The 25,622-nt window shown below is 37.9% G+C and overlaps 1 protein-coding gene across 3 annotated transcripts in view; it reads right to left on the bottom strand.

The window, feature by feature from the left end:
* blnk (B cell linker) overlaps positions 1 to 25,622 on the bottom strand; it is a 45,313-nt gene that overhangs the window by 2,106 nt on the left and 17,585 nt on the right. Inside the window, exons 1-20 of one of the 3 annotated variants that reach the window (XM_072678281.1) lie at positions 22,033 to 22,132; positions 18,818 to 18,883; positions 18,076 to 18,132; positions 13,580 to 13,626; positions 13,398 to 13,435; positions 13,119 to 13,236; positions 9,915 to 10,015; positions 9,728 to 9,791; positions 8,956 to 9,003; positions 7,935 to 7,957; positions 7,795 to 7,817; positions 5,174 to 5,230; positions 3,257 to 3,287; positions 3,048 to 3,093; positions 1,251 to 1,332; positions 1,141 to 1,168; positions 1,024 to 1,054; positions 605 to 644; positions 469 to 500; positions 312 to 355 (exon numbers count right to left, since the gene is read on the bottom strand). In XM_072678281.1, the coding sequence (XP_072534382.1) occupies positions 312 to 355; positions 469 to 500; positions 605 to 644; positions 1,024 to 1,054; positions 1,141 to 1,168; positions 1,251 to 1,332; positions 3,048 to 3,093; positions 3,257 to 3,287; positions 5,174 to 5,230; positions 7,795 to 7,817; positions 7,935 to 7,957; positions 8,956 to 9,003; positions 9,728 to 9,791; positions 9,915 to 10,015; positions 13,119 to 13,236; positions 13,398 to 13,435; positions 13,580 to 13,626; positions 18,076 to 18,132; positions 18,818 to 18,883; positions 22,033 to 22,079 (1,023 nt within the window). In that variant the 5' untranslated portion in view covers positions 22,080 to 22,132. Of the gene's footprint in view, positions 1 to 311; positions 356 to 468; positions 501 to 604; positions 645 to 1,023; positions 1,055 to 1,140; positions 1,169 to 1,250; positions 1,333 to 3,047; positions 3,094 to 3,256; positions 3,288 to 5,173; positions 5,231 to 7,794; positions 7,818 to 7,934; positions 7,958 to 8,955; positions 9,004 to 9,727; positions 9,792 to 9,914; positions 10,016 to 13,118; positions 13,237 to 13,397; positions 13,436 to 13,579; positions 13,627 to 18,075; positions 18,133 to 18,817; positions 18,884 to 22,032; positions 22,133 to 25,622 lie in introns of those variants that run through there. The other 2 variants (XM_072678283.1, XM_072678282.1) reach the window with 2 other exon arrangements.

The following is a 25,622-nucleotide window of genomic DNA, read 5'->3' as shown; positions in this document are numbered from 1 at the left end:
CTGTTGTGCACGAGGGAGCACTACTCAATATTAGGCAGGTGGTGCTAATGTTATGTGTAATGTAATGTCAGTGTATATTGTGGTAAATTCATTAAACTCAGTAATTGTTCCATCCCTAACCCAAGCAATAACTTTATAATGAATATGATACACTGCTCCGTCATGAACACGTTAGATGTAATTAGCTGAAGACACGGTATGGAAAACGCTGAGAACAATGACTAACGATGCTGTATGGCATTAGAAACGGTTGCTTATGTGTTACTGTTCCACTTTTTATGTGTTCTTGTGCGATGTGATGTGAAGATCACCTCCTCTTGCTGTCTAGTTCCACTGTCCTCTTTCACCGGGTGCTCTGCGTAAACAAGACCATAACGGACAAATTACAAAAACAACCAACTGACAAGGCTGAAACAGAGCGTGTGGGTGTGGCTGTTTGTGATAAGATCTATTATTAGAAACACTTACTCTGGAGGGGGACCTCATGAGGCGCAGATATCCTGCAGATGTTGAAGAAATTAGTAAGGACCTTCAACAGTAACTAACTGTAGTACATGCTTGTTCAGTTTGAGGAACGTTGTACTGTATGTCCGTGGTTACTTACTTGGCACGATAGAATCCTGGAGTCACAGGGTTTGGTAAGGCTGTAGAGCATCAGACACAACATTCCAAATGAAGGCGAGCTCCACGTTTCACATGGGGCCTGTTATATCATTTAGCCTTTGGCTTGCAGACTTGTCACATACTTTTTATGAATAAGGACTTATCTCAAACCAGTACATCCCTATTCTTTCTAGAAACCTCAATTCCACCAAAAACTTGCACCACCTGTTCACCTGTTCCTGCAATATAATCCGGGTCTGTTAAGCTATTTCCATGTTTCAATATTTGCTGCTGCTTTTTGCTTGTGTCAGTGTTAATGTGAAATACCATAAAACTGTAGGTGACGACATTACAATATAAGAGCCAAGCATCATAAAAATGCCTGAAGTCAAATGAAGTAGAGTGGGAGTCAATATTTACCATCATGGTCTTTAGCAGAATTGCTTGTTTTCTGGAAGTTGAGAGACATAAACGTATTAAACTTTAAGTACTTATAGAAACAAAGAAACATGCTTCACATATGTGACCATTACATACCTGAATAAGGGCTGGTTTTGAGAACTTCCTATTGAATAGGGATAAAATCTTAGTTACAGTGATGTATTCAATATCTGACACATTCTCTACAACTGAATAGCGTGACCTACTGTTCTCTTGGTAGTGGTACAGGGATGGACGGCCGTCTGTCTTCTGCAGTCTTCTTCTCTGACCTTTCAGACAATATTGGTGCTAGATAACAGTAAAATAATGAGGGAAATGCATGACATTGGTGCAAATAATGTGTTAAAACACATTGCTTATGACAATTTTTTTTATTTCAGTAAGATGGCAGCCAGACTTACAGTCTTCCTTGGCTTACCAGTCCCTTTGCGGTTAATGATATTCCATACAGTTGATTTTGCTAATCCCAAGGTTTGACCAATGTTTATGTATGTTTGTTTGTTTGTTTGTTTGTCTTTTAAAACATATATTTCTTGTCCCCATGTTGCATAACAACAACTACAAACTCTAAAGACATTTGGAAGCTTGAATGTCCCAAACATTATGGGGCCCTGAAATGAGTAATAGCAGTAGCTGTTTCCAAAACAGTGCTCTATTCATTATCCCATACCAGTGAAAATCCAGGTCACTATATAGAGCACTATTATAGTGACCAGAATTCAATAAGGTAGTGAACGATTTAAGAAAAGTCATTATGTGTTAGCTCATTGCTGTGCGACAGCAGGGTGCATCGCATTCACAATCTGAACATCAGTCATCCTCAGAGAAGAGAAATGGATTATGGCTCCACTGGTCGACACCACTATATATATAGTTTCAGGCACAGCTAGTGTTGTACTTTCAACATGGCGATGCTTCTCTGGTTCTTTGAGCATTGCCACAGAAGAAACATTTATATTCCAAATGTAAAATCTTTTTTTTAAACCACCCATGGCCACCCTACACCACCCTGATGCCATTCACCTGTTACCGTGCAGGCTAACGAGCCATGGTGAACGGCATAAAAGGGTAGTCTTAGTCGTACAAGAGAGAGCGAATACGGTGAGCATGCGACGGCTGAGCTGCCAAGGACGGGCTAAGTTGTGCACATGTGTAAAGGCTGGATGAATTTGTTCTTTTAAGTTTCCGTTTGGGTGTGGTGGAGGCCGGTGTAAATAAAGGTAAGTGAGTCACTTGAGCTTTGTGTTTATGTCGTCTCTGAGCCCTGCTGACTGTCAGGTCACGGTGGTCCCACCCTTTTCCCCAGGGGCTCACCACAATACATATACATCATTTTACAAAAATGTTTTTTAATTAACTCTTTGTTGCACCTTTCCTTTTTAGAGTCTAGTCATCAAAAAAGTTTCAGAACTTTAATTTGAGCTGAGTGCTGAGTAATAATTTGCTATAATATCATTGTCTAGACCAGTGGTTTTCAGCCCTGCTCCTGGAGAACCACCTGCCCTGCACATTTGAGTGGTTTCCTGCTCTAAACTCAGTAAGGGCTTGCTGGTTAGCTGATCGGGAGCTGGAGTCAACAGGGCACAGACCAAGTGGACTATTGAACTATTAATCTGATGATCCTTGTTGGATCATACGCACTATTTACACAAATCAAAATATGGTAAATGTAAGTCATGCCTAAAGGTTTTCTTGGTCAAAAGTAATTCTCTTTTTAAGTCTCTTTAATGTATTAGTAATAAAAAGCTATACATGATAAAAGGTATATGAAGAATTTAAATTTGCTGAATAAATAAATGTGTTGTCATTTGTTTGTTTCATTGAATTTGTTCACCATTAACATGTGCACAGGCCAGGGTACAGGACCAGGGTTGGGAACCACTGATCTTGAGGTTAATTAGGTTACGTTAGGCTTTTATGAGTATTATAAGTATTGGCAGTATAAGAATTACAAGGAGGTTTTGTCATAAAGCTTGTTTCCGTTTTAAATACAGTACACTCACAGTCATCAGCATTACAGACTTCATAGTCGTCCTCTCCCTCTGGCTCCTGTGAAATCAGATAACATGGCAGGCCATTCATCACAGTGTGACCTTAACAGAGACCTGCACACATTCATACATACATAAATATTGTACATACAGACACACAGCTTAATTAAGGGCACATATTAAGATTGCTTTGTGTATTCATGTCACTCTGTGGTGCTTACCGGGCAGGAAACTGGCTTCTTAATATTCATTCTTCAAGGAGAACGACGACACAGACAACAACAACAACAGCTGCATTAACAGATGCATGAAGGTAAGTTTTATGAATGTGTTCTGTATATTAATAATAACCGGATTACAATTGTAAGCATTAACGTAACATCACTGCTGCACAAAAAACTCACACCTCAAAAATGTGGAAGAAAGTTATCACTTTAGTTGGGTGGTCCATTGTAGACGCCTCATAGAAGCTCACCTGACTGAATATCAACTGAATATCTCTTAAATGCAACTGACCTCTATGCTGAATATAAAGGATATAAAGGATGGTTACTGTTAGGATTTAGAGTTGATTCAAGGGTAAGATTAAGGTTAGGGTTAGAATTTAAGGTTTATTCAAGGGTAAGATTAAGGCTAGGGTTAGGATTTAGGGTTGATTCAAGGGTAGGATTAAGGTTAGGATTAGGATTTAGGGTTGATTCAAGGGTAAAATCAAGGTTAGGATTTAAGGTTGATTCAAAGGTAAGATTAAGGTTAGGGTTAGGATTTAGGGTTGATTCAAGGGTAAGATTAAGGTTAATGTTAGGGTTAGGATTTAGGGTTGATTCAAGGGTAAGATTAAGGTTAATGTTAGGGTTAGGATTTAGGGTTGATTCAAGGGTAAGATTAAGGTTAATGTTAGGGTTAGGATTTAAGGTTGATTCAAGGGTAAGATTAAGGTTAGGGTTAGGATTTAAGGTTGATTCAAAGGTAAGATTAAGGTTAGGGTTAGGATTTAGGGTTGATTCAAGGGTAAGATTAAGGTTAATGTTAGGGTTAGGATTTAGGGTTGATTCAAGGGTAAGATTAAGGTTAGGATTAGGATTTAGGGTTGATTCAAGGGTAAAATCAAGGTTAGGATTAGGATTTAAGGTTGATTCAAAGGTAAGATTAAGGTTAGGGTTAGGATTTAGGGTTGATTCAAGGGTAAGATTAAGGTTAATGTTAGGGTTAGGATTTAGGGTTGATTCAAGGGTAAGATTAAGGTTAATGTTAGGGATAGGATATAAGGTTGATTCAAGGGTAAGATTAAGGTTAATGTTAGGGATAGGATTTAAGGTTGATTCAAGGGTAAGATTAATGTTAGGGTTAGAATTTAAGGTTGATTCAAGGGTAAGATTAAGGTTAGGGTTAGGATTTAGGGTTGATTCAAGGGTAAGATTAAAGTTAAGGTTAGGTGTAGACTAAGATTCAATAGACAACAATTTACATTTAATTCAAAGTTCAGTTGTATTTAATACAAATTCAGTTGAACGTTAGTTGAATGTCTGGAGATCATTTATGAGGCATCTGTAATAGACCATTCAAGTAAAATAATATCAAAAAGAAGAATGCAACTTTCAATGGAAGTCAGTGTAAAAAGCTTATATTTCACATATTTTTGGAGCATTTCTATAGATCTTCTCGTTTTACATAATGTAAGGAATACCTGGCAAATAAAAAAAAAAAAAAAAAAAAAAAAAATATATATATATATATATATATAAAATAAAAATGGCAAAAATGGATAACAAGTTTTTGTTGCGCAACAGCAACGGTAAGGTAATGAACCTTGGAGCCATGGACAGTTGTACATAGTTCTTATGTATTAGTTTTAGTTGACACTGTCATTGCTTACAAATGTATCTGTTTTTTTTTTGCATAATTTTGTATAACCAGTTGTATAACTATCCATAATATAATTCATATTTTTCATATCTTTTTTATATTTTTATCCAGTTCACATTAGAACATATTTATTAATGATCCATACATTATTATAATAGCATAATTTTAATTATATCATGATTTGTGTCTGTATATGGTTTCAGTCAGAAGCTAATTCAAACAAATTTACTCTCTGACCAAGTGGAAACATAATCACATTAAAAGTGCAATACCTGGGACTGGGTTTAGGGGGCAGCCTAAGTGCAGGGGGTTGACGCTTTGTGCTGCACCTGTGGAGCAGAAACGGGAAGCATTAATGAGTTGTCTGGAAGTAGTCAGTTTTGATAGTTCTTTTTCTGGTTCAGGTATCAGATTACTAATCTGGAGTATTCTGGTAAAAAGGCTTCATTAAGTAGCTGTCATAAATCACAGGAAGCAAGGTTTCATAAAAGTCGGAAATAACAGGAGATCGTACTGGTTTTACTAGTCATCTCGGGATGCATCATTGGTGGAGTTTTGCTCCAAACACATGATTGTCAGTGTATCAAGTTATTATTTATGCTTTAGTCATCCTGGTCTGCCATTTTTTGATATGTACATTACATTTGAAATAATGACATCTAGCTGACGCTCTTATCTATAGTGGCTTACTAGCTTTTTTGTTTTAGGAGGGGCAATGCAGTGTTAGGAGTCTTGTCCATGAACTCTTATTGGTGTAGCACAGCATAGTCATCTAGACCAGTAATCGAACCCCAATCTCTCATGTGGTGTGGTAGCTCCTGTGCAGGTAGTGATGGTATCCATTGCACCACATCAACCACCAACAATATAAATGTGCAAGATAAAGGCACTGATGCTGTATTTGAATGCTGTTTCTACACCTACAAACCGAATTCCAAAAAAGTTGGGACACTAAACAAATTGTGAATAAAAACTGAATGCAATGATGTGGAGATGGCAAATGTCAATATTTTATCCATAATAGAACATAGATGACATATCAAAAGTTTAATCTGAGTAAATGTAACATTTTAAAGGAGAAATATGTTGATTCAAAATTTCACAGTGTCAACAAAGCCCAAAAAAGTTGGGACAAGTAGCAATAAGTGGCTGGAAAAAGGAAATATAACGAACAGCTGGAAGACCAATTAACACTAATTAGGTCAATTGACAACATGATTGGGTATAAAAAAAAGCTTCTCAGAGTGTCAGTGTCTCTCTGAAGCCAAGATGGTAAGAGGATCACCAATTCCACCATTGTTGCGCAGAAAGATAGTGCAGCAATACCAGAATGGTGTTACCCAGCGTAAAATAGCAAAGACTTTTAAGTTATCATCATCAACCGTGCTTAACATCATCAAAAGATTCAGAGAATCTGGAACAATCGCTGTGCGTAAGGGTCATGGCCGTAAAACTCTACTGGATGCTCGTGATCTCCGGGCCCTTAAACATCACTGCACCTCAAACAGGAATGCCACTGTCAAGGAAATAACAGAATGGGCTCAGGAATACTTCCAGAAATCATTGTCAGTGAACACAATCCACCGTGCCATCCACCGTTGCCAGCTGAAACTCTACAGTGCAAAGAGGAAGCCATTGCTCCAGAAGCTCAGACGTTTGCACTGGGCCAGGGGTCTTTTAAAATGGAGTGTGGCAAAATGGAAGACTGTTCTGTGGTCAGATGAGTCACAATTTGAAGTTCTTTATGGAACACTGGGACGCCATGTCATCCAGACCAGAGAGGACAAGGATAACCCAAGTTGTTATCAACGCTCTGTTCAGAAGCCTGCATCACTGATGGTATGGGGTTGCATGAGTGCTTGTGGCATGGGCACCATTAATGCAGAGAACTATGTTCAGGTTCTAGAACAACATATGCTCCCATCTACACGTCATCTCTTTCAGGGAAGACCCTGCATTTTTCAACAAGATAATGCCAGACCACATTCTGCAGCAATCACAACATCATGGCTACGTAGGAGAAGGATCCGGGTACTGAAATGGCCAGCCTGCAGTCCAGATCTTTCACCTATAGAGAACATTTGGCGCATCATAAAGAGGAAGGTGCGACAAAGAAGGCCCAAGATGATTGAACAGTTAGAGGCCTGTATTAGACATGAATGGGAGAGCATTCCTATTTCTAAACTTAAGAAACTGGCCTCCTCTGTACCCAGACGTCTGTTGAGTGTTGTAAGAAGAAGGGGGGAGGCCACACAGTGGTAAAAATGGCCTTGTCCCGACTTTTTTGGGATTTGTTGACACCATGAAATTTTGAAATGTTACATTTACTCAGATTAAACTTTTGATATGTCATCTATGTTCTATTACGAATAAAATATTGTCATTTGCCATCTCCACATCATTGCATTCAGTTTTTATTCACAATTTGTTTAGTGTCCCAACTTTTTTGGAATCCGGTTTGTACATCAAAATGTCGTAGCATAATACATGACTTATTGTGCTAAACAGACAGTTTTGTATGGTTAAAGTAGCACCTTCCTTGTTTCATGTTATTTAAAATGCTGTTTCTCGTTATTTAGAAGTAAAAGATGATACATACAAAAATTCTAGAAGTGTGTATTTCATGTATTCATTTAGTCTATGGTGTGAGTGTCAGGTTATTAAAAAAAAATCTGATCAGCTAGTTTGACTAAAAACTCATAAAGATTTATGATTGGTGAGTCCTAAAGTGTACCATTTCACACACATCTCTGAGCACTTGAGCGGGGCTGTATACACAGATAAAATACATTGGCAACCTTGAGTAAGTCCAAGTGCTCCTTCTTTTTAGATAAATTAAATTATAATAAATTATACAACTGTAATATTATAATAAAGGGGAAATCAGACTTACCTGCTACTGGTTGGAGAATCATCCTTTAAACAGAGAAGTTAGACTTTTCAAAGCATGTACCAAATAAAGCCAATTAAACAGAATAAGGAAACGTGAATGTGGTGTTAAATGCTGTGGGAGAACCAACATTTAAAACTCACCGTGTCAGGAACCTCATAGACATCTGAAAACAATCAAGATAGTGTTATTGATTTTGCAGTACCCACAACATATCAATCCAAGCTGTTTTGTATTTTCATACCCATTATACTATGCAACATTTATGAAAGTGGATAGTGGCAAAATTGCTGTCGTCTCAGTTCTGCACTCCAGCACATTGGTTTGAAATAATACCATGAGCTCACTATTAATTAAGCTGCAAAATTATCATTTTTTCCTCCCCATTTTCCCTATGTTTTCTTCCCTAATTTGGAAGTGTCCATTGACCAACTCACTTGTTAGGACTCCACTCAATCACTAGTGATTGTGCAGTCAGATACATGTGCAGTCAGTCACCGCCTCACTGATGCAGAAAGCACCGCACCCCATGTGCTCTGATCTACCCACCATCTACACTGTTAAAAGGAACCTTTAGGGATTATTCAAAACTATTTGAAACTGTGGAGGAACCTTGTAAACTGCTTTGAGGAACCTTCAAGAAAACGGTTGAGTGACCAGTTACTTTATCACTCATTCATTCACTAATCTATTCAGTTGACTGTGTGGTGGCATTGCAGTGCATATAATCAGGCAGATAAGGGCCAGCAGCTTCTGATAATGTTCACCTCAACCATCAGAATGGGACAAAATGTGAGCTCAATGATTTTGAGCATGCCACCATAGTTGGGCTGGTATTTCTAGAAGTGCTGACTCCTGGGATTTTCATGCAAACCTGTCTCTAGAGTTTAATTTGAATGCTGCAACAAAGAAAAAATAACCAATGAGTGCTCGAGACGTTCTGTTGGTGAGAGGTCAATGGAGAAGCAAATGGCCTCCACTTTTCCATGTATTTTATTTGAACAACCAAACACTTGCAACTAAAAACAAAAATACAAAGTTCTAGGTAGGTCTTCTTGAACCACAGTGAATTTCATAGACAAACTATTTGACGGCTGCTTCAAACAGCAATATCAGGTAGATCTGGATTTTCAAAGTAAAACAGGACTATAACTATGAGCATACCTTGACTGTGTGAATGTCGTGGAATGCCTAGTTGGTTTGCATGAGGGTCTGTGGAGAGAAAAAGAATGTCGATTATAATATATGCACTTATATTTTTCTTTTCTATATCTTTCTTTGATGTCTTTCTTTGAATATGCTGTATGCTTTATATAGTAAGTTGTTGTACAGTGTTCGAGTCACAAACACAGTGGGAAGGTTTCCCGGGCAGAGCACTGTGGGAGGGTGTTTACATATACATACACATGTATACATACATTTTATATATCCTTGCTGTCCTGAAAAAGCCTTGCATGTTGTTACAGGAGAAGAAAGCTTTTTAACTCTCATTAAAAGTCAATGTAAAAATGCATGTCAAAAAGTGAAGAGACCAGGTTTTTGCAGGACAGTGACGATATGCATAGCCAAACTAACTGTCGCATTCGTTTACTCATTCAGGTATTCACATAAATAAACTGCTTTTTGTGCTTAGATGTGGAATTAGGGAGATTTTATATTTGTAACATGGGATGAAATACACGGACAGCTGTTGATATACAAGTATACAAAATCATGTGTTGTTTTGCTAATCATAGCGGAAATGTCATGTCATTTTCCCGTGAATCTCCCACAGCATCTTCATTTAGGTTAAGTCCTGTTTTCTGTGAGCACAGTGTCATGAGGTTTAACTGACTCATCGCACCTTCTAGGAATTTTCTACACAAGGCATACAGATCTAACGCTTTTCAACAGAATAAATTCTGATTGGCTGTCTTAAGCATCTTTTTTGCAGGACCTTTCTCTGAAGGGTCAATGTAATTATCTTCCTCAATGTCGTCCTCTGGATCAATGTAGTCTTCCTGCAAGAAAAAGAGTGAAGTTTTTGATAGGGTTTTATTACAGTGGTCAGGACTGAATCATTTAACAACATTCCTGTAGCAATCATCATAGCATTTAGCCAGAAATGCGTTTAACCAACTTACATCATCTTTAGCTGCTTGGTGTGACTTCTCACGAACTGGAGGTTTGGCTGGCAGGAAGGGCTTACTTGGTTTTGTCTGCGTCGGTCGACCAGGACATTTGTCTTGAATAGAGAAGTAATACCAGGGACGGGAAGTCAGGTTTTGCACACGGCATGCATCTTAGCCCACAATGCGGTGATAACATTTTTTTTTTAGTTTTAATTCTGCAACAGAATGACCCCTGCTTACAACACCTGACATAGCTAACAACGTGGTAGTTTACAGTTGCATGTTTTTAAGGATGTCTGCAATACAGCAATTGCTATGACATATTCAAAGATAGAGCTTTGACATTAGATGGTTGACTGCACACCCAAATACATGTCCCACAACTGAGACAGCGTTGGAGCTGAAGCAATACGAGTCAGAATCGCGGAAACATAGATAAGAATATCTTGGCCTAGCTCATGTCCGGATGTTTTGTAGTCTAATGCATCTAATTTTAGCATTTAATGAAAAAAAAAAGTTCCGAAAGAAAGGAAAGGAAAAGTTTCCAGCAGTATATTTACAGACACAATACAGGTTCAGAAAAGTATTATTTGCAATGTATTTCTTGGTAGAAAACTGATTATATTAACCTCTTAGGGACAAATTTACTAAAAGACATGGTAACATTGTGGCCAATTTAACAAGGCCAATTTAAATACTATTCCATATTTAGTACAGTGATATTTATTCAATCTGCTGTACTTCCTGCAGTTAACCAGGACTAAGTACATTTGTTTGTAATGAAATATACAGATGGTCAGTGTTTTTTAAGCACTGATGATAACAATTAAATGACCAAAAAGCATTCTGTGTGTCACAATAACAAAATGAATCACAATATGTTAATATATTAGCATATTGTTAATTTTTTCTCCCAATATGGCTCTGCCTATTGACCCTTCCCTTCGTAACACCCCCTAGCACTAGCAATGCTCCCGAATGCTCCTAATTTTCCTAAGATTATCTACAATAAACATTCATTAAAATCATACACATATTACTTTTTAGGTTGAAGATTTGACTAATCAATATCTTATAAGCAATATATGACTTATGACAAAGTAAAGAACTTCCCTGAGATTTGGTCTTAGTATGTTAAAGTACTGGGTTGTTGGCCTATTTTCTCAAAATAATAAGTCATTATTTTGAGAAAATAAACTGCTGTATATGTGAAAATCTGAAGATAATGACCCTGTTTGCACCTGGTCACTTCGTGTGTCTTCAGTATCGGGATTCTCAGGATAAGGCTAAGCCACATAAAAAGTTTTACAGTGTAAAAACACCCAAGACAAATTTAAAACAGATACAAATCTGATCACCCAAACCACTTCAGAAGGTGGTCTGAGAAGCACTTGAGCCACATGTTATAGCAGTGTAAACACATCCGAGACTCATTCAACAACCAAAACCCCTCACAGTACAACAGAAACACCTTCCCATGCAGTCCCTCGCTGGACACATTAACCGTGTCTGTAAGGAAGATAATCTCATAAGGAAGGAAGATGGTTTATAAAATTCATGCACAGAGGCATGTAAAACTGTGAATTTTGAAGAAGCAACCATGTTTAGCATGGCACAGAAAGAGGCTGAATGGGCGAATTTGCATATTCCATCCTGCACAGCAATTGGATTTCAGTCTGACTAACCGGAGACATGTTTGACTAGCCAGTGCAAATGCATGTAGCTAAAATGTTTAGGATAAAATCCAGATATTAGTCATATGACGTGACCAGGTGTAAATGGGATCAGTAAGTCAGACAAATAAGCCAAAATGTGATACACTGTAGCTAGAAAGGATCATCTTGACATCCACCATCTTGACAGGCATGCCATAACAAATACAATATCAATAATATATAATATAAAAAACAATATCAAAACAAAAACATTACTCCATTTAATTTGATTTTAAATGTACATTTTTAGCATCTAATAACTGTCACTGAATGGACCAAACATGTTATTAGAGTTATGATGTTTAACGAGGCATAAAGTACAACATAGCAGTGCCTAGCCCTCAGATCCTATTTGGGTGCATGAGGGCTGTTTAACCTGCATAGTAAAGCACATCAGTTCCTTTCTTAAAGACAAAAACTAATTTCAGCAGCACAAAACAGGAGTAGATTTGCTCCTTCAACTTTAAGGGACATTTTCGAGCACACGCTCACTCTCACAACGTTATAACTTCAATGTATAAAAAGCATTTAGGAAACTTCTGGATTCATTTCACCAGGGGAGGCTCTGTAACGTATTGAGGAAGGAGTTTGACTAGCTGATCTGTACAAGACTGATCTGTATTTCCCCAAATGACCACAGAAAGCCCAGATTGGACTAGTACAGCCACTGAACACAGCACCACACTGAATTATGTCACTTCTTTTACATTACCAGTTAGTCAGTTATTTGAGGGTGCTGACATACACTCTTAAAATAAAGAGGTTTTATTTTCACTTGTCAGCTTTTTCCTTATTGTCTCTCAATTTGGTACCGTCAAGTAACCCATCCCTTCGTAACTCCCTCTAGCACTAGCAATGCTCTGTGACACTAGGAGGGTAAACACGTCTCCTCTGATACATGCAAAGCCAGCCACCGCTGATACAGCATCTCCAGGCAGCCGACATGCTTGCAGGGAAGTGCAGGGTCCCCAGCTCCACCACACCAGCTAACAGACACCTGTGGTGGCCAACATCGCTTTAATAGTGATAAGGGGAGAGAGCCTCATCTACCCTTTGACTCTGGTCGGCATAGCTTGGGATTTGAGCTTGCGACCCCCAGGCCATAGTGGCAATGCATTAGACTGCTAAACCACTCCAAGATCGGCAAAATCATACATTTCTTTTATGTCATTGCCTAAAAAACACTTTGAAGCCCCTATGTTAGGAGGAAAATTCTTCAATTATAGTTATAGTTATTATTATAATTCTATCAATTATATTATATAATTCAGAGGTAATCACCAATGCTCTTGAGGATGAGTGCAAACAAATCCTTATAGCAATGTTCCAACATCTAGTGTAAAACCATTCCCGAAGAGTACAGGCTGCTCCTGCAGCAATATATATATATATATATATATATATATATAGTGGGTTTAGCCTGCTCTACCCACCCTCTGTTCGCTAGGGACTCAGTGGGTCTCATAGTTTTAGACACTGATAATTATGTGATGGTGCTTACCCACGTATTCTCCCACAGGGTAGCTGACAGATGGGGCAGGATTGAAGACTCTTTCACAGGGAGGAGGCTCATAGCTGTCATCATGTTCACCTTGTGGGTCTTCATACACGTCACTATCCTGTAATGAGCACCAGTTAGCTCAACCTGTATATCTTTATAGCTTTCTCCAGTTCAGTATCAGTATCAGTTACTACTACATGATTAACTATCAACTATGTAAATCAAAGATTTTAATGTTTCTGTGTGAAGAAAGAGTGAAGAAAGACACATGAAACTCACAAACTCTGACCCAGACCAGTCAGCCTCAGGGTTATCGCCTGGAAAAGAGAAAAAAAAGATCATCAAAATCATATTGATCATGTATTGTTGTTTTAAGACATTATTATTGCCTTTAAAAAACTCTTATTCACAGTTACTAATCACTTAAAGAGTAGAAGTGCAAAAAGGCAGTAACAGCTTACCAGGATAGTCTCTTGCTGGTACTTTTGGAGGTCCTTTGTTTTTTATTCTGAAATAGAGTTGGTAATGATGTATAGTGGTTTTAGCTGGTGAGCTTCATGTGTACACATTTATAAGTAAAATGCCTCTACAGAAATAGAAAGAAGAAGGCAGGAAGGTAGAAATAGGAGGGTTGAAATCATCTCTGCGCTTTGATCTGTATCTTTTGAATATTTAGATCTGGTGAGCCACGCGTCCATAGTGTTTCTGCACTTGAAACTGAAACTGACTAAATTATAAACAATGTTTTGGTTCATCCATTAAAAAAGTTGTTTGACACAACTATAATTTTCCAAGTTTCCATCCCTAATCTACATTTGACTTCCCTGACTTCCGCATAGCTTATACCCTTCAGTAAAGCTAATTATTTATATGGAACTATGGTAGGAACCCTCTGAAATCCTGGTCCTTGTCTGGTTAAAGGGTTCTTCTATATAATCTTTTAAGAAATTTAGACTTTGTCTTTAGAAGTTCTTTACTGACTGAGTAGAGTGTGCGAAACTTTGGCCAGATGTTAAACCTGCAGAAAGGCAGCTCTCTAGGAGAAGGCAAAAACATCTACAAAATGTTTAAAATATTAAAACATGTTTTGGTTGAAGCTCCTGGTTACTAGTTATAGGTATTATATTTCTGAAATCCTGAGTTTATGGAGCCATGATGAGAACATCACAAGAAACAGTGCTTGCACAATGGGGTGAGCCTCCATATTCCTTGACTATCATTTAAGCATGTGCTCAGTCACTGCCTTTAGCATTAAGAATCTACCGCCAGTTTGTCAGCTGGCAGTAAACAATGGACAAGATTCATTAAATGTAACTGCAGATTTAGCGTAAATAAGAGAAAATAATGGTTCACAATGGTGCCGACTCAGTTGAGTCGTTCTTTGTTACCACCCCCACTTTTTTTATCAGTTTAGCAGCTTTGCGACCGATGAATCGACAACTGAACTGTTTATCCCCCACCCACAAGCTTTACACAGCACTTTTACGTCATTTTAGGTTTTCCATTTAAAATGTTAGCATCATGGATTCACCATGATGCTAATGTTAGTTTGTTTATATGGCAAAAAACAACAACGAACAAACAAACAAAAACAGCATTTTATGAACTCCTATCATGATAGGATGTCAACTTTGCTATGATATTTGACAGACTGCTGTTTGCCTTATCCTCTGTGTAAACCACATCAGACTCCTTTGGTCTCTTTCATTAACAACTTGTTTCTATTCCTGTCTCTGACCACAGAGGAGGTCTGAATCAGCTAACATCACTTTACATGTGAAGTGCTACACCATAATAAACTATACAGACAAAAGTATTGGGAAAAAGGCTTCCTATAATAATCTACCAGTCTCTGACATCAACTGGGGGAACATGTTTCCTACTCCTCCATGCAGAAATCCTTCAGCTGTGTGACCTTTCAGCTTTAGCTTTTAGACAGGTGGTCTTACAGTGTCATCAAGCGCTCTCTGATACAGTAAAGAATTCCTAGTGGATTTTATGTTGGAGAGCTCTTCAGGTACGCTGCACAAAAAACCCAAACCGTGACATTCTGAAATCAACACAGTGTCAAACATATACACACACTTGGGTTGTTCCTGACCATCCGATTTAATTTTTTCTCAAGAACTACAACCATCATCTTCAGATCTGTACTGAGCTCATCTTATTGCACTGTGTGTTGATCAGTCCCATTAGTGCTGTCAAACAAACATTTTTGAGAGAATCCTACCAGGTGTGGCCAATCATGATCACTAACAGGAAGTTAAGAGGCATTTTCTTGGCAAATAAAAAAATTGCATATATTCATTTTAACACTCCTGCCACTCCCAATGACAGTAACTCTAATACTGATGAGGACAACAAAGATGACAAAGATGGCGACCAAAACGTAAGTGTTCTCAGTAACACTTATTACACTTAGTCCACATATTTATTCCATTTTACTATTAGTATAATTTCATTTGTACCCTAATCACCCAGCCTTAATGCACACAGTTGCCATGTACATGCACATATTTGTATATTTGCTATTGATTGTATTTATTGTATTGTCTTGTACTGTACTGCCTATGCACCCTGTCTAATGTTTTGTCTATTCTCCTTGCACTATTGTATCATGTCCTTACCTATTCTGCACCAGAGACCTAGCCCAGCACTGTTTCATTGTACTGTACTGTACAGTATAATGACAATAAAAATCAATTCACTTGAACTGAATCAACCAACTTGACTCACTGTCAGTTCAGGCCAAAAACAGAATCCTGTCCAAAAACTGTGCACATGTGAAAATGAAAGTACTTTACAGGGTCAAGGCTTGCAGGGTCAAGTTCTAGTCAATGTTAACATCTACACTAGGCCTGTTGCTCCGTAAACGTCAAGCAAAAGATTAAGAGGACGATGACACAAGTCTTAAAAGAAGCTACATGGATAAATCTAAAAAATGTGTATCCAGGGAGTCCATTCTTGTCCTTTGCCTGAGGCCGTAAAATCACTAAAGCCCCCCGTATCCCAGTACTAGATGCATTACATCTCACAACTCTTCATTATATGAGATGAAGGCCGCATTTTGAAGCTTGACTGCAATGGGAATATTTCCGAACAAAGAGGAACAAAAAGGTTCAGAGGGAAGGAGGGAACAGCTACAGACAGAAATATTTGCTTTCAAATCCTGCTGAAACTCCTTTTTAGTTGAGTGAAGCCTTCTGGCAGCAACATTTGGCCTCTCTGAAAGGCAGAGTGTAAAGGTTCAGTGGGTTTATATTTGTATTGTAGTGTGGAATGAGTCTAGACGGTCTAGATGTTTTTAAGCTGTGCTATCTGAAATAGATGCCAATACAAGGACTTCATCTATGTTGGGTCTACACTACCTTATATTGTGTGATCTCCGTCATGCCCAAACAATTGCTTTAGACAACTGTCTCATGTGGTTCTTACTCATTTAAAACTGTGAAACATTTAAAACATCATAAAAAATTTGATTATTATTAAACAATGGCATGCTTTAGAGGCATTAGAGGTTTTCATGACTGGAAATGGAAAGTGCACCCGAAGCAACAGCAAAACAGCGGTGTTGTGTTCATCTATTTAACTACTAGGGGGCATGTTTCTTGAATCTTGACTGATTACTCTTTTACCTGAAATAGAGATTTTTCTCTGTCTGCGGTTTTAAGATACAAGGTAATGGCAAGAGTGGTGTAATGTTTACATCTTTGACAAAAACAATGAGCACAGTACACTATCTAAATATGACAACACCAACCTCTTACAACATGCTCAAATGCGTATTTCATATTCCGCATAAATTATTATGAGAAGATGACAGAATGAAGAAGCAAGTATTACTAAAACACATCCTGTTCCTTAATCTTAAATTGGCGTATTAGTTAGCTGGACCAAACTCCTGTCATTTGGTAACTGTAAAAGTATATCATTGCTATCATGCAAAAATCTTGTATCTTGTTCATTTTTGCTGTTTTTCATCTATTTCTGGCATAATGTGAATCTAAAACTTGTTTTTTAATATTTTGTACAATTTCATGATGAAATCCAAAATTACTTAGATTTTTTACACTGACTTCCATTAAAAATGGAAAAGTTTGAAGATACTTTCAGTGACAGCAACAACACTGATTATTTGCAAAACAAACAAATACATAAATCAAGCAGCCACAAAACTGACTGACCACATGACAGTGCCAGAACAAAATGCTGTAACTCCAAACTGATAACATATCAGCAGAAGGAAAAATGTTGAAGTTAGGCTTGCAGTATCCAACTTTTTCTGATAAAATACAAGGTTCAGGTTGCTCACACTGTGATCACTGTGATTGAATAATATTAAATCAATAATTCAATAAATGAATGACGGTTAAACCGTCATTTTGAGATCATAAAGTCGAGTGAGTGGTCTTAGAAGTTCAGGTTTTCTGGCACATTTAGTAGGCTGGTTCATCCACATTTGCTTGCTCTGCCTATCAATGGCATAACCCTTTTCACACTCTGATGCCGTTGAGAGAAAATAGTGACATCCAGTTAACCTGCTGGCTGCTTTAAAATATGGCAATATGGCACTTTACATGTTGTCTCAAGTTTCTTCTTTATATCCCCAGCAGTGATTTGGACCAATTAAAAAAAAGAAAAAATTGCTTATTCATGTTAAACATTTGAATATCCAAGGTTGACCATGTCTTAAGCATGAAAGTTAGTAGCAGCCTATTAGTTAGCATCTTTAGAAAGCATGAAACTTCATTTAGATAAAATTAGGATGGCTCGATTCTAACTCTATAATCTTAATTTACCAGGAGGTGGCGGAAACGCATTATCATGGTCAAGTGCTAAAGATATGTTTACATCCTCGCTGACGAAGTGAATCAGGTGGTTAGGAAGAATGGAAGAAATGCTTCATTAACAGGTTAGTCAGTAGTGGAGTTGAAGCAATGCTAGGATTTTGCCATACCGGTCCAATGTGTTTCTGCCAGTTTTGAGAATATTAGCTGTCTGTTCACTCTGAAACCTGAAAAATAACCAAAAGGCCACTATTATGATTATCATTCCAATTTAATATTAGCAATAAATCCCTCCCCCCCCTGCCAAGGGGAAAAATCCTATACTATAATCATAGCGTGAAAAACTAATGATACATGATGTAGCACTCTGTAGACTAAGGGCAGTCCATTTTCCACACCAACAAGAAGTTTTAACTGCCAGAGCAGGTGCGTTTTACGATAAAAGAAAACAAACAAAAAAAACAACGGAATTATTTTGTTCATGCTAGCACTAAGCACTGTACTTTTCTTTACACACACACACACACACACACACACACACACACACACACACATACACACACAAGAATACACACACAAGCACCTCTCACATGAGATTTCTGTCATATATGGCACAGCTGAATGCTCTGCTGAGTCTGTGTGTGTGCACTCATGGTTCCTGTTGGGAGCTGGCTGATAGAGGAACTGAGAGACAGATCCGTCCACAGATGTTTCCCTCCCACTTTTTTTTTTTTTTTTTTTTTAAGCTATTTACCAAAACCATTCAATTCATCTCTCACACTCTCATTACAATATGCTAGCATTCTCTCTTTTAAATAACCAGTGGAGGTAATTCCCCCCACTGCTTCAACCAAACACATACATCAGATATGGAATTTGTGTGGGTGTGGGTGGGTATATATATAAACTTACCTTTTCAGTCTGTTGAAAATACTGTCATCATTCTTTTTGATGTCCTGGACTATTTTCTGGATCTGCCTGAAAAACAAACAAACAGTGTGACTGACCTGAGGCAAATCTCACTGAGATGAGAAGCTGTTATGGTCACTACAACATAATTATGACCTACTCTTCAGACTTATAGTAAACCGACTTATGGTAAATTTTATACATTTTATACAGTAGTACCACTTTTCCATTACACACTAATTAGTCTTCTGTAAATGAATATATCTTTAAAAGGTGCCTGAAATTTTCCTCTGCATTTTACCCACCTGTGGTAGAGAACATACACACACTAGTAAACTAGGGGCAGTGAGCACACACACCCTTGCCGAGCCCAGGTATCAAACCCACAACCCTGTCATCAATAGCCCGGAGCTCTAACTGCTGAGCCACCACTGCCCCATATTAGTGTCATATTCGCTAGCGAATAACTTACAGTAGCTGCTGAATAACACTTCTTAATGACAGAACATTAATAACATTAATAACCTTATTTGGATAAAATAGAGGCCTAAGAATAATCTACATTATAAATCCTTAGGCATCAATCTGGAGTTGAACCGTATGTTTGGAACTCAGTTACTGCAGTTATTGAGTCAGGAGAACAGTGGCGACTTGGTGACCCCACTCTGTAATTTTACGGTGTCTGCGTGGAATTGTAGTGCTTCCTAAACGCCCTGTACAGATCACAGATTATCCGTGACCCATTACACCATATCTAGCTGATTACGCCATATTTAGGAGGAGAGACATTTCACAAACTGACTTCTGTACTGCATCCTATTACAGTACCACGCTGAAATTCTGTGAACTCTTTAGAACGACCCATTCTTTCACTGATGTGTGTAAAGGCTAGGGAGTTAATTTTATATACCTGTGGCAATGGGACTGAATGACAAAAGAGGTGTGTCCTAACACTTCTGTCCATATAGTGTAGGTTTAGGATCAAAGTAATGGTTAGTTTCTGGCTAGAGGCTAAAGTTAGGGTTCGGGTGAGATTTAAATTTGCAAATTACTGTAAATTTAATCAAAATTTAGTTGAATGTAAGTTCAGAATCTACAGTTTACTATCCAAATAAAGTGTTCCCAAAGATATTTTCTGTTTTGAATGATTTTTTGTTCAAACCTTTTATTATTATTATGAATTTTGTCAAATGTGCTACAAAACAAAAAGCACATATGATCACTTCTGAGCTGTATTGTCCTTGGTATAGTTGATTAGTTCAGTACACAAGGTTAAATGCAACAAAGTGAAGCAAAAAAAGGGCTAAAAGCTAGCGATAGGCCAACCAGATGAACCACCAACTGGGCCAACCGGAGCAAGCTGCAGGTATATGAGCAATAGATGGGGGAAGCCAATGAAGAGAGCATGTTCTAACCTAAAAGCTAACCTTACTGCAATCTCTTTGGCTGTGTGTGACACTGGAGGTAGCTGACATGATGCCTTGCTGCCCACGCTGTTTTACAATCATAGTTTTAGGAAGCAGTGTAGTGATGATGGTCTCTGGTACTGAATCATGAAGGCAAGAATACATCCTGACGTTCACAGCTCTCTGCTAGTAAATGATATGAGTGTTTAGCAGTGTTGTCACTAGCTGTTAGCAATTTTGCCCAATAGATCTGAACCTTTAATTCAGGCATGACTGGATGCCTTCCTGACTCAAAATCCTGTTAGTAGGCAGCATTTCATAAACATAGTGTTCAACTAGCTAACTGCTCTTCGTGCTGACTGGACGCTGAGAGGACCCAGAGCCAGCAACAATAATTAAGAAATGTTTTGTTACAGTGTATGCTGGGTTACAGGCTAGGCTAGACTATTTAGACATTAAAAAATGTCAAATTTAAGTGATATATATTCAAATATTATATATATATATAAATAATATGTGCATTTATTTATCATATAGTTATATATTATCTATTTATATATTATCTATTTATATATATATATATATATATATATATATATATATATATATATATATATATAATATATATAACTACATGATAAATAAATGCACTCTATGGCGCCCTTAATATTTAAAATGTGTTAATATGGCGTACGGCAGCATATTTGTAACCATTTTGTAATGTTTTTTTTTAGGTATTAAACTCAGATGTCTGGTTCTTATCACAACCGCTGCAAACAGTTCTGACTCTCTTGTTTTAAAGGTTAATAAACATCAGGTAAAATCATATAACTGATTTCTTTAGGTTACTCATTAAAGTCCTGAGACAGAACTACTGTGTATATTTTAATTCAACATGTTTGAAATAATTTTTTTTTCAGGTAATGACAACAATGAGAAAATGGCATTATCAAGTCAGCGTTTTTCCAGCGTAAATGAGTGTGTACTGTTACTTTCCCCTGTGTTGCAGTTTCCTGTGCCTCAGCGCTTCTTGCCTTCCAGACCCCTACTTAACAGCTTTAGATTAGACTAACATTAACATTATCAGACTAACGTTATTATGTGAGGCAATCTTCTCCACTGTAGAATTCTGATTCTGTGGGTGTTACTAGCAGGACACACTGACTCATGACTCCTGAGTGTCTGAAGGCCTGCTTGCTTCACGTAGAGGTTGTTAGTGGTTGTGTGCGAAGAGACTAAGCGAACTAAGACGTATATTTAAGGAGATCATAAAGTTTGTTTACTCTGCTATCTTCTCTGCTCAGTTCCTTTACAGTGCAAATGATGAGTCCTGAAAACTGACCTCATCTGCATTTCAAAGGAATGTGCTTTAACCCTGGGAATTAAAACAGCCTTGCTTCCAAATGACAGATTAACACAGATAACCACTGCAGTTCAGCCAGCTGAAGGAATCCAGCGCTAACCATGTTCACACATTCTACATACGCTCAGACTATCAGACTATCTCGTCAACTCGCCATCTCACTAAACTATCTCGTCAACTCGCTATAACTCAATACCTACACACAGTCACAGTAACACTTATGGGAAGTGCTTAAATCTACTGTGCTGCTGGAAAAGACCCTGAAAATGCAATTTTATGAAAAGTATAGTCATTTCAACACATATTTGAAGGTAAATTAGAGAAGTATAAACTGTGTTTACCTCATTTAAAGCTTAACACAAATTCAGTTTTCTTAAAACACTTTCCACTGATCTATGAACAGTGTGAAAAACTAAAATCCACAGTGTGAAAAAGTAAACCTTTCTTACCGAAGCTTCTCACTAGCAGGAGCTGTGATCTTGCTGAGTTTCTCCATGCTGTATGCGGGAGTGAGTCCGAGCGTGTGTATGTGTGTATGTGTGTGTGATCTCTCACTTAAACAGTAACTTGGCAAGCAGCCAGTGGTTAGACACATGACACATAGTGCGTCTGTGGCTTCTTCCCCTCATTTCTGCTTTGCTATCTGGGCTAATTGAGCAATAATAATAATAATAATAATAATAATAATAACAACAGGCAATATTCAATGTTTGATAAGTGGTTTATGACAATGAGAGAATGCTATGAGAGTATGTTAGAAGAAGTAATGTGAAGAAACATGCTTATTAAAGCTGGTTTTGCCAGTTCTGTTGTTGCTTATAAGCAGAAAAAAGCCCTCATGTGCTGGATCATAGTGACAAAAGTTTTGGGACATCTGCTCGTTCATTGCTTCTTCCGAAGAAGAGTATTAAAAAGAGTGTATCCTGCTTTTGTTGGAGTAACTGTCTCTACTGTTCAGGAAAGGCTTTCTTCTACATTTTGGAGAATTGTTGGGAGGATTTCATTGCATTTAGTGTTAGTGTGTTAGTGAGGTCATGCTAGTTAATGAATACCACCCAACCCCACCTCATCCCCAACTCCCCAAATCATCCCAAAAGTATTGGATGGAGCACCATCATCCTTCAAGAGAACACAGTTCCACTGCTCCACAGCTCAATATATCCCTCAAGCCCATGATTGGTATTAGGCAAGGTGCCAAAAGGTTCATGTTTATCTGCTCCAGAGAGTCCTATTCTGTTGGCAGTTCTCTTTCTCTATAGGGACAAGACTAAAGCTATGTGTGTGCATTTGCACATCTGTCAGGAAAAGTTGCAACGGAAAGTAGCTGAATGCATTCATTAGAAAGGGTGTGCAGAAGCTTGTGGTGTATTAATTAACGGATTGCAGTGTAATGTAATTCCATCCGAACTGGGATGTCGAAATTTCCAGGTTCGGAGTAGGAAATGTCAGCTGGAACACCCCCACAAGTCAGAAAGTCAGGAGAGAAAGTTCAAAATCCAAAATTGCTGCATCCCACATTGACGGTAAAAGCAGCAATATTGTGCAGGTCATTAGAAGTTCTATCTATTTATGTCTCATTAAACCCATCGTACACACAGTACTGTCCAACGTCCAGCTGTGGATGTTTTCCATGGTATTTGGACGTGCAAAATAGTGTATAATGCTATGTTATCAGCTGGTGTCACTAATAATGCTAACCTGGGACAATGATAAGAATGCTATCCTGAGACATGAAACACTTTGGATCAATTCACCATAAAAAAAACAATAAAAGACTGTCAAAGCAAGAGGTCAACTCTGAGCTGTTTTTTGGAAATATTTTAAAATAGTGTCCAATTATCAGAACGCGGTCAACTTAGGTGTGATCTGACTTCCAAGGTAAAAGGAACGCAGTGTAGGTTCTTTTTGTATACTAAACTGGGACCAGATCTCAAATGGCTTCCTCTTTTCTATGCAGTGCACCAATGTTTGTGTCTAGAAGCCAAAAGTTCATAGCTCACACACATAGCTCGCACTACATTGGGAGCAAGGGATCAGCCTGGGTTTATAACTACTTGAAACAGATCTAAACAAAAATACAGACATTTTAGGCTGGTAAGACTTTCCAGTAATATATTATTTACTTCAGTGAATCACTGATAAGTCAATTCAAAGCCAAACACTCAGCTTGAATGTTTGTCTGCAATCGCTTGGCCTGTAAGCTGTTCCTTAACCCCTTAACACAGCAAGGCTTATTACTCAGTAACAACAGGGAACAGACATCTGTACAAACTGGTGGGGCTGTTCTTTGGTGATAGAAGTTTGTAATACCACTTCCGGTCTGCGCCCACAGCAGCATGGCCTGGCCTGGCCTGGCCTTTAGCACTGTAACAAGAAGTTTTTGTTATTTTTCCAAGAAAGCATTACTACTGGAACCTGTTAGCTACTGTCCTTGTTGGGTCCTCTCAGTATCCAGACGTCACTGTATTAAAATTAAAGAGTGATTAACTTAGTTTTGTTTGTTATCTTTTAGCCTGTTAGCTATACGATGTGTTCATCAAGCTAATAAATCGTCAGCTTCTCAGTTTAAACCAAACAAAGGTCTTTCTCGGCTCTGTCAGTGCTACGGATGGTCCCTAAGAGCAGCATAAAAGTGATGAATTGGTGGTCATATAGGTGTATGTACATCAAATATTTTACAGTAGTTTTGAACGCTGCTCAGCTCATCAGTTTACAACTGGAACTCTCTAAGTAATTTTCATTTTTAATCATTTTATTTTATTTTATTTATTAAGTTCTTATTATTCAGTCTTTTAGGTGTCTATTAATGTTCATGCACAATAAACTTATAAACTGATTATTATAAAGACATATGTTCTCTCTGTATGACATTAAGCTATAAAAATAGGAAAGTCTCTCGTTTCAGGTGCTGTTTGGAGGATCTCCACATGAGTGCTTTTGAAACCGACTGGCTATTTTTAGAGCCTGATGACTGCGTTTGCACAATAGATCTCATGGCTTGGAGAAGGGGAAGAAAATACATCCAGGGGAAATCAATGTGCTGTCCGAGGTGATGACAAAGCGAACGAATGCAAACAACCAATTTAGCATTAAAGCTTATATTGCCTGTTATACAGGGGTGGGCAATGTAACATTTCATTGAATTGTGATAAAGTTTGTTATTGTGATACACAATATTTCTTTTCTAAGCATATTGAGAATATCACCAATGCTTAAAGGACACTGATCAACTGCATGTTTCATTTCAGTATCAAAAAACAATTAGTCTTTTTCAATTTTGAATAAAAATCTGTGTATCAAGTATGGGAGAGTATTTGCAATTGCAATTTTGTCTTTCAGCCATGTAACTCCTCTTCTGTGTTCTCTTTACTGGCTTCCTGTAGCCGCACATGTCCTGACGCTGGCCTACAAAGCCAAAAATGGACCAACCCCTCCATACTTGGTCGATCAGTACCAGGAGCCCTTTGAGCTTGAAGTATGGCTTAAACCAACATGACCCGACATCCCTTAAAATCCACGGAAGACAAGCATCCAGGCTTTTTTCTGTCCTGGCCCTGAAGTGGTGGAATAACCTTCCCCTGGGTGTCTGAAGACCCATCTCTCCCAAGAGTACTTAGGTGAAGTGTAACGTTGAGTATTATGGTCTCCAAACTGACTTTTGTATTTCGTAGCATCTAAGCTTAGAGATACAGTTTATCTATACAAACGAGCGAAGGGTATTTTCTTCAGAGTAAATGGTGAAGCACTTTTGTAAGTCACTCTGGATAAGAGCGTCTGCTAAATGCCTGAAATGCAAATGTCAAATAAAAGTTGTTAATTATCATGACATAATATTTTTACCACATCGCTCAGCCCTACTCCAAATATCTATATCTATATATATTCCCTATCTATGTCCAAATTATTATTATGGTACCATTTTATTCTTCTTATTATTAATGTTTTTCTTCGTATTTATGGGATTTACTGTAAAGAGGATTAATAAAAAAGTTCAGAGTTTTTTTGTGAGGTGACATTAATCCTACCTGAGCCAGCTGTT

This window comes from Salminus brasiliensis, chromosome 4 (genome assembly GCF_030463535.1).
Source record: "Salminus brasiliensis chromosome 4, fSalBra1.hap2, whole genome shotgun sequence".
Taxonomy (NCBI): domain Eukaryota; kingdom Metazoa; phylum Chordata; class Actinopteri; order Characiformes; family Bryconidae; genus Salminus; species Salminus brasiliensis.
This window is presented reverse-complemented; position numbering and strand designations above follow the sequence as displayed.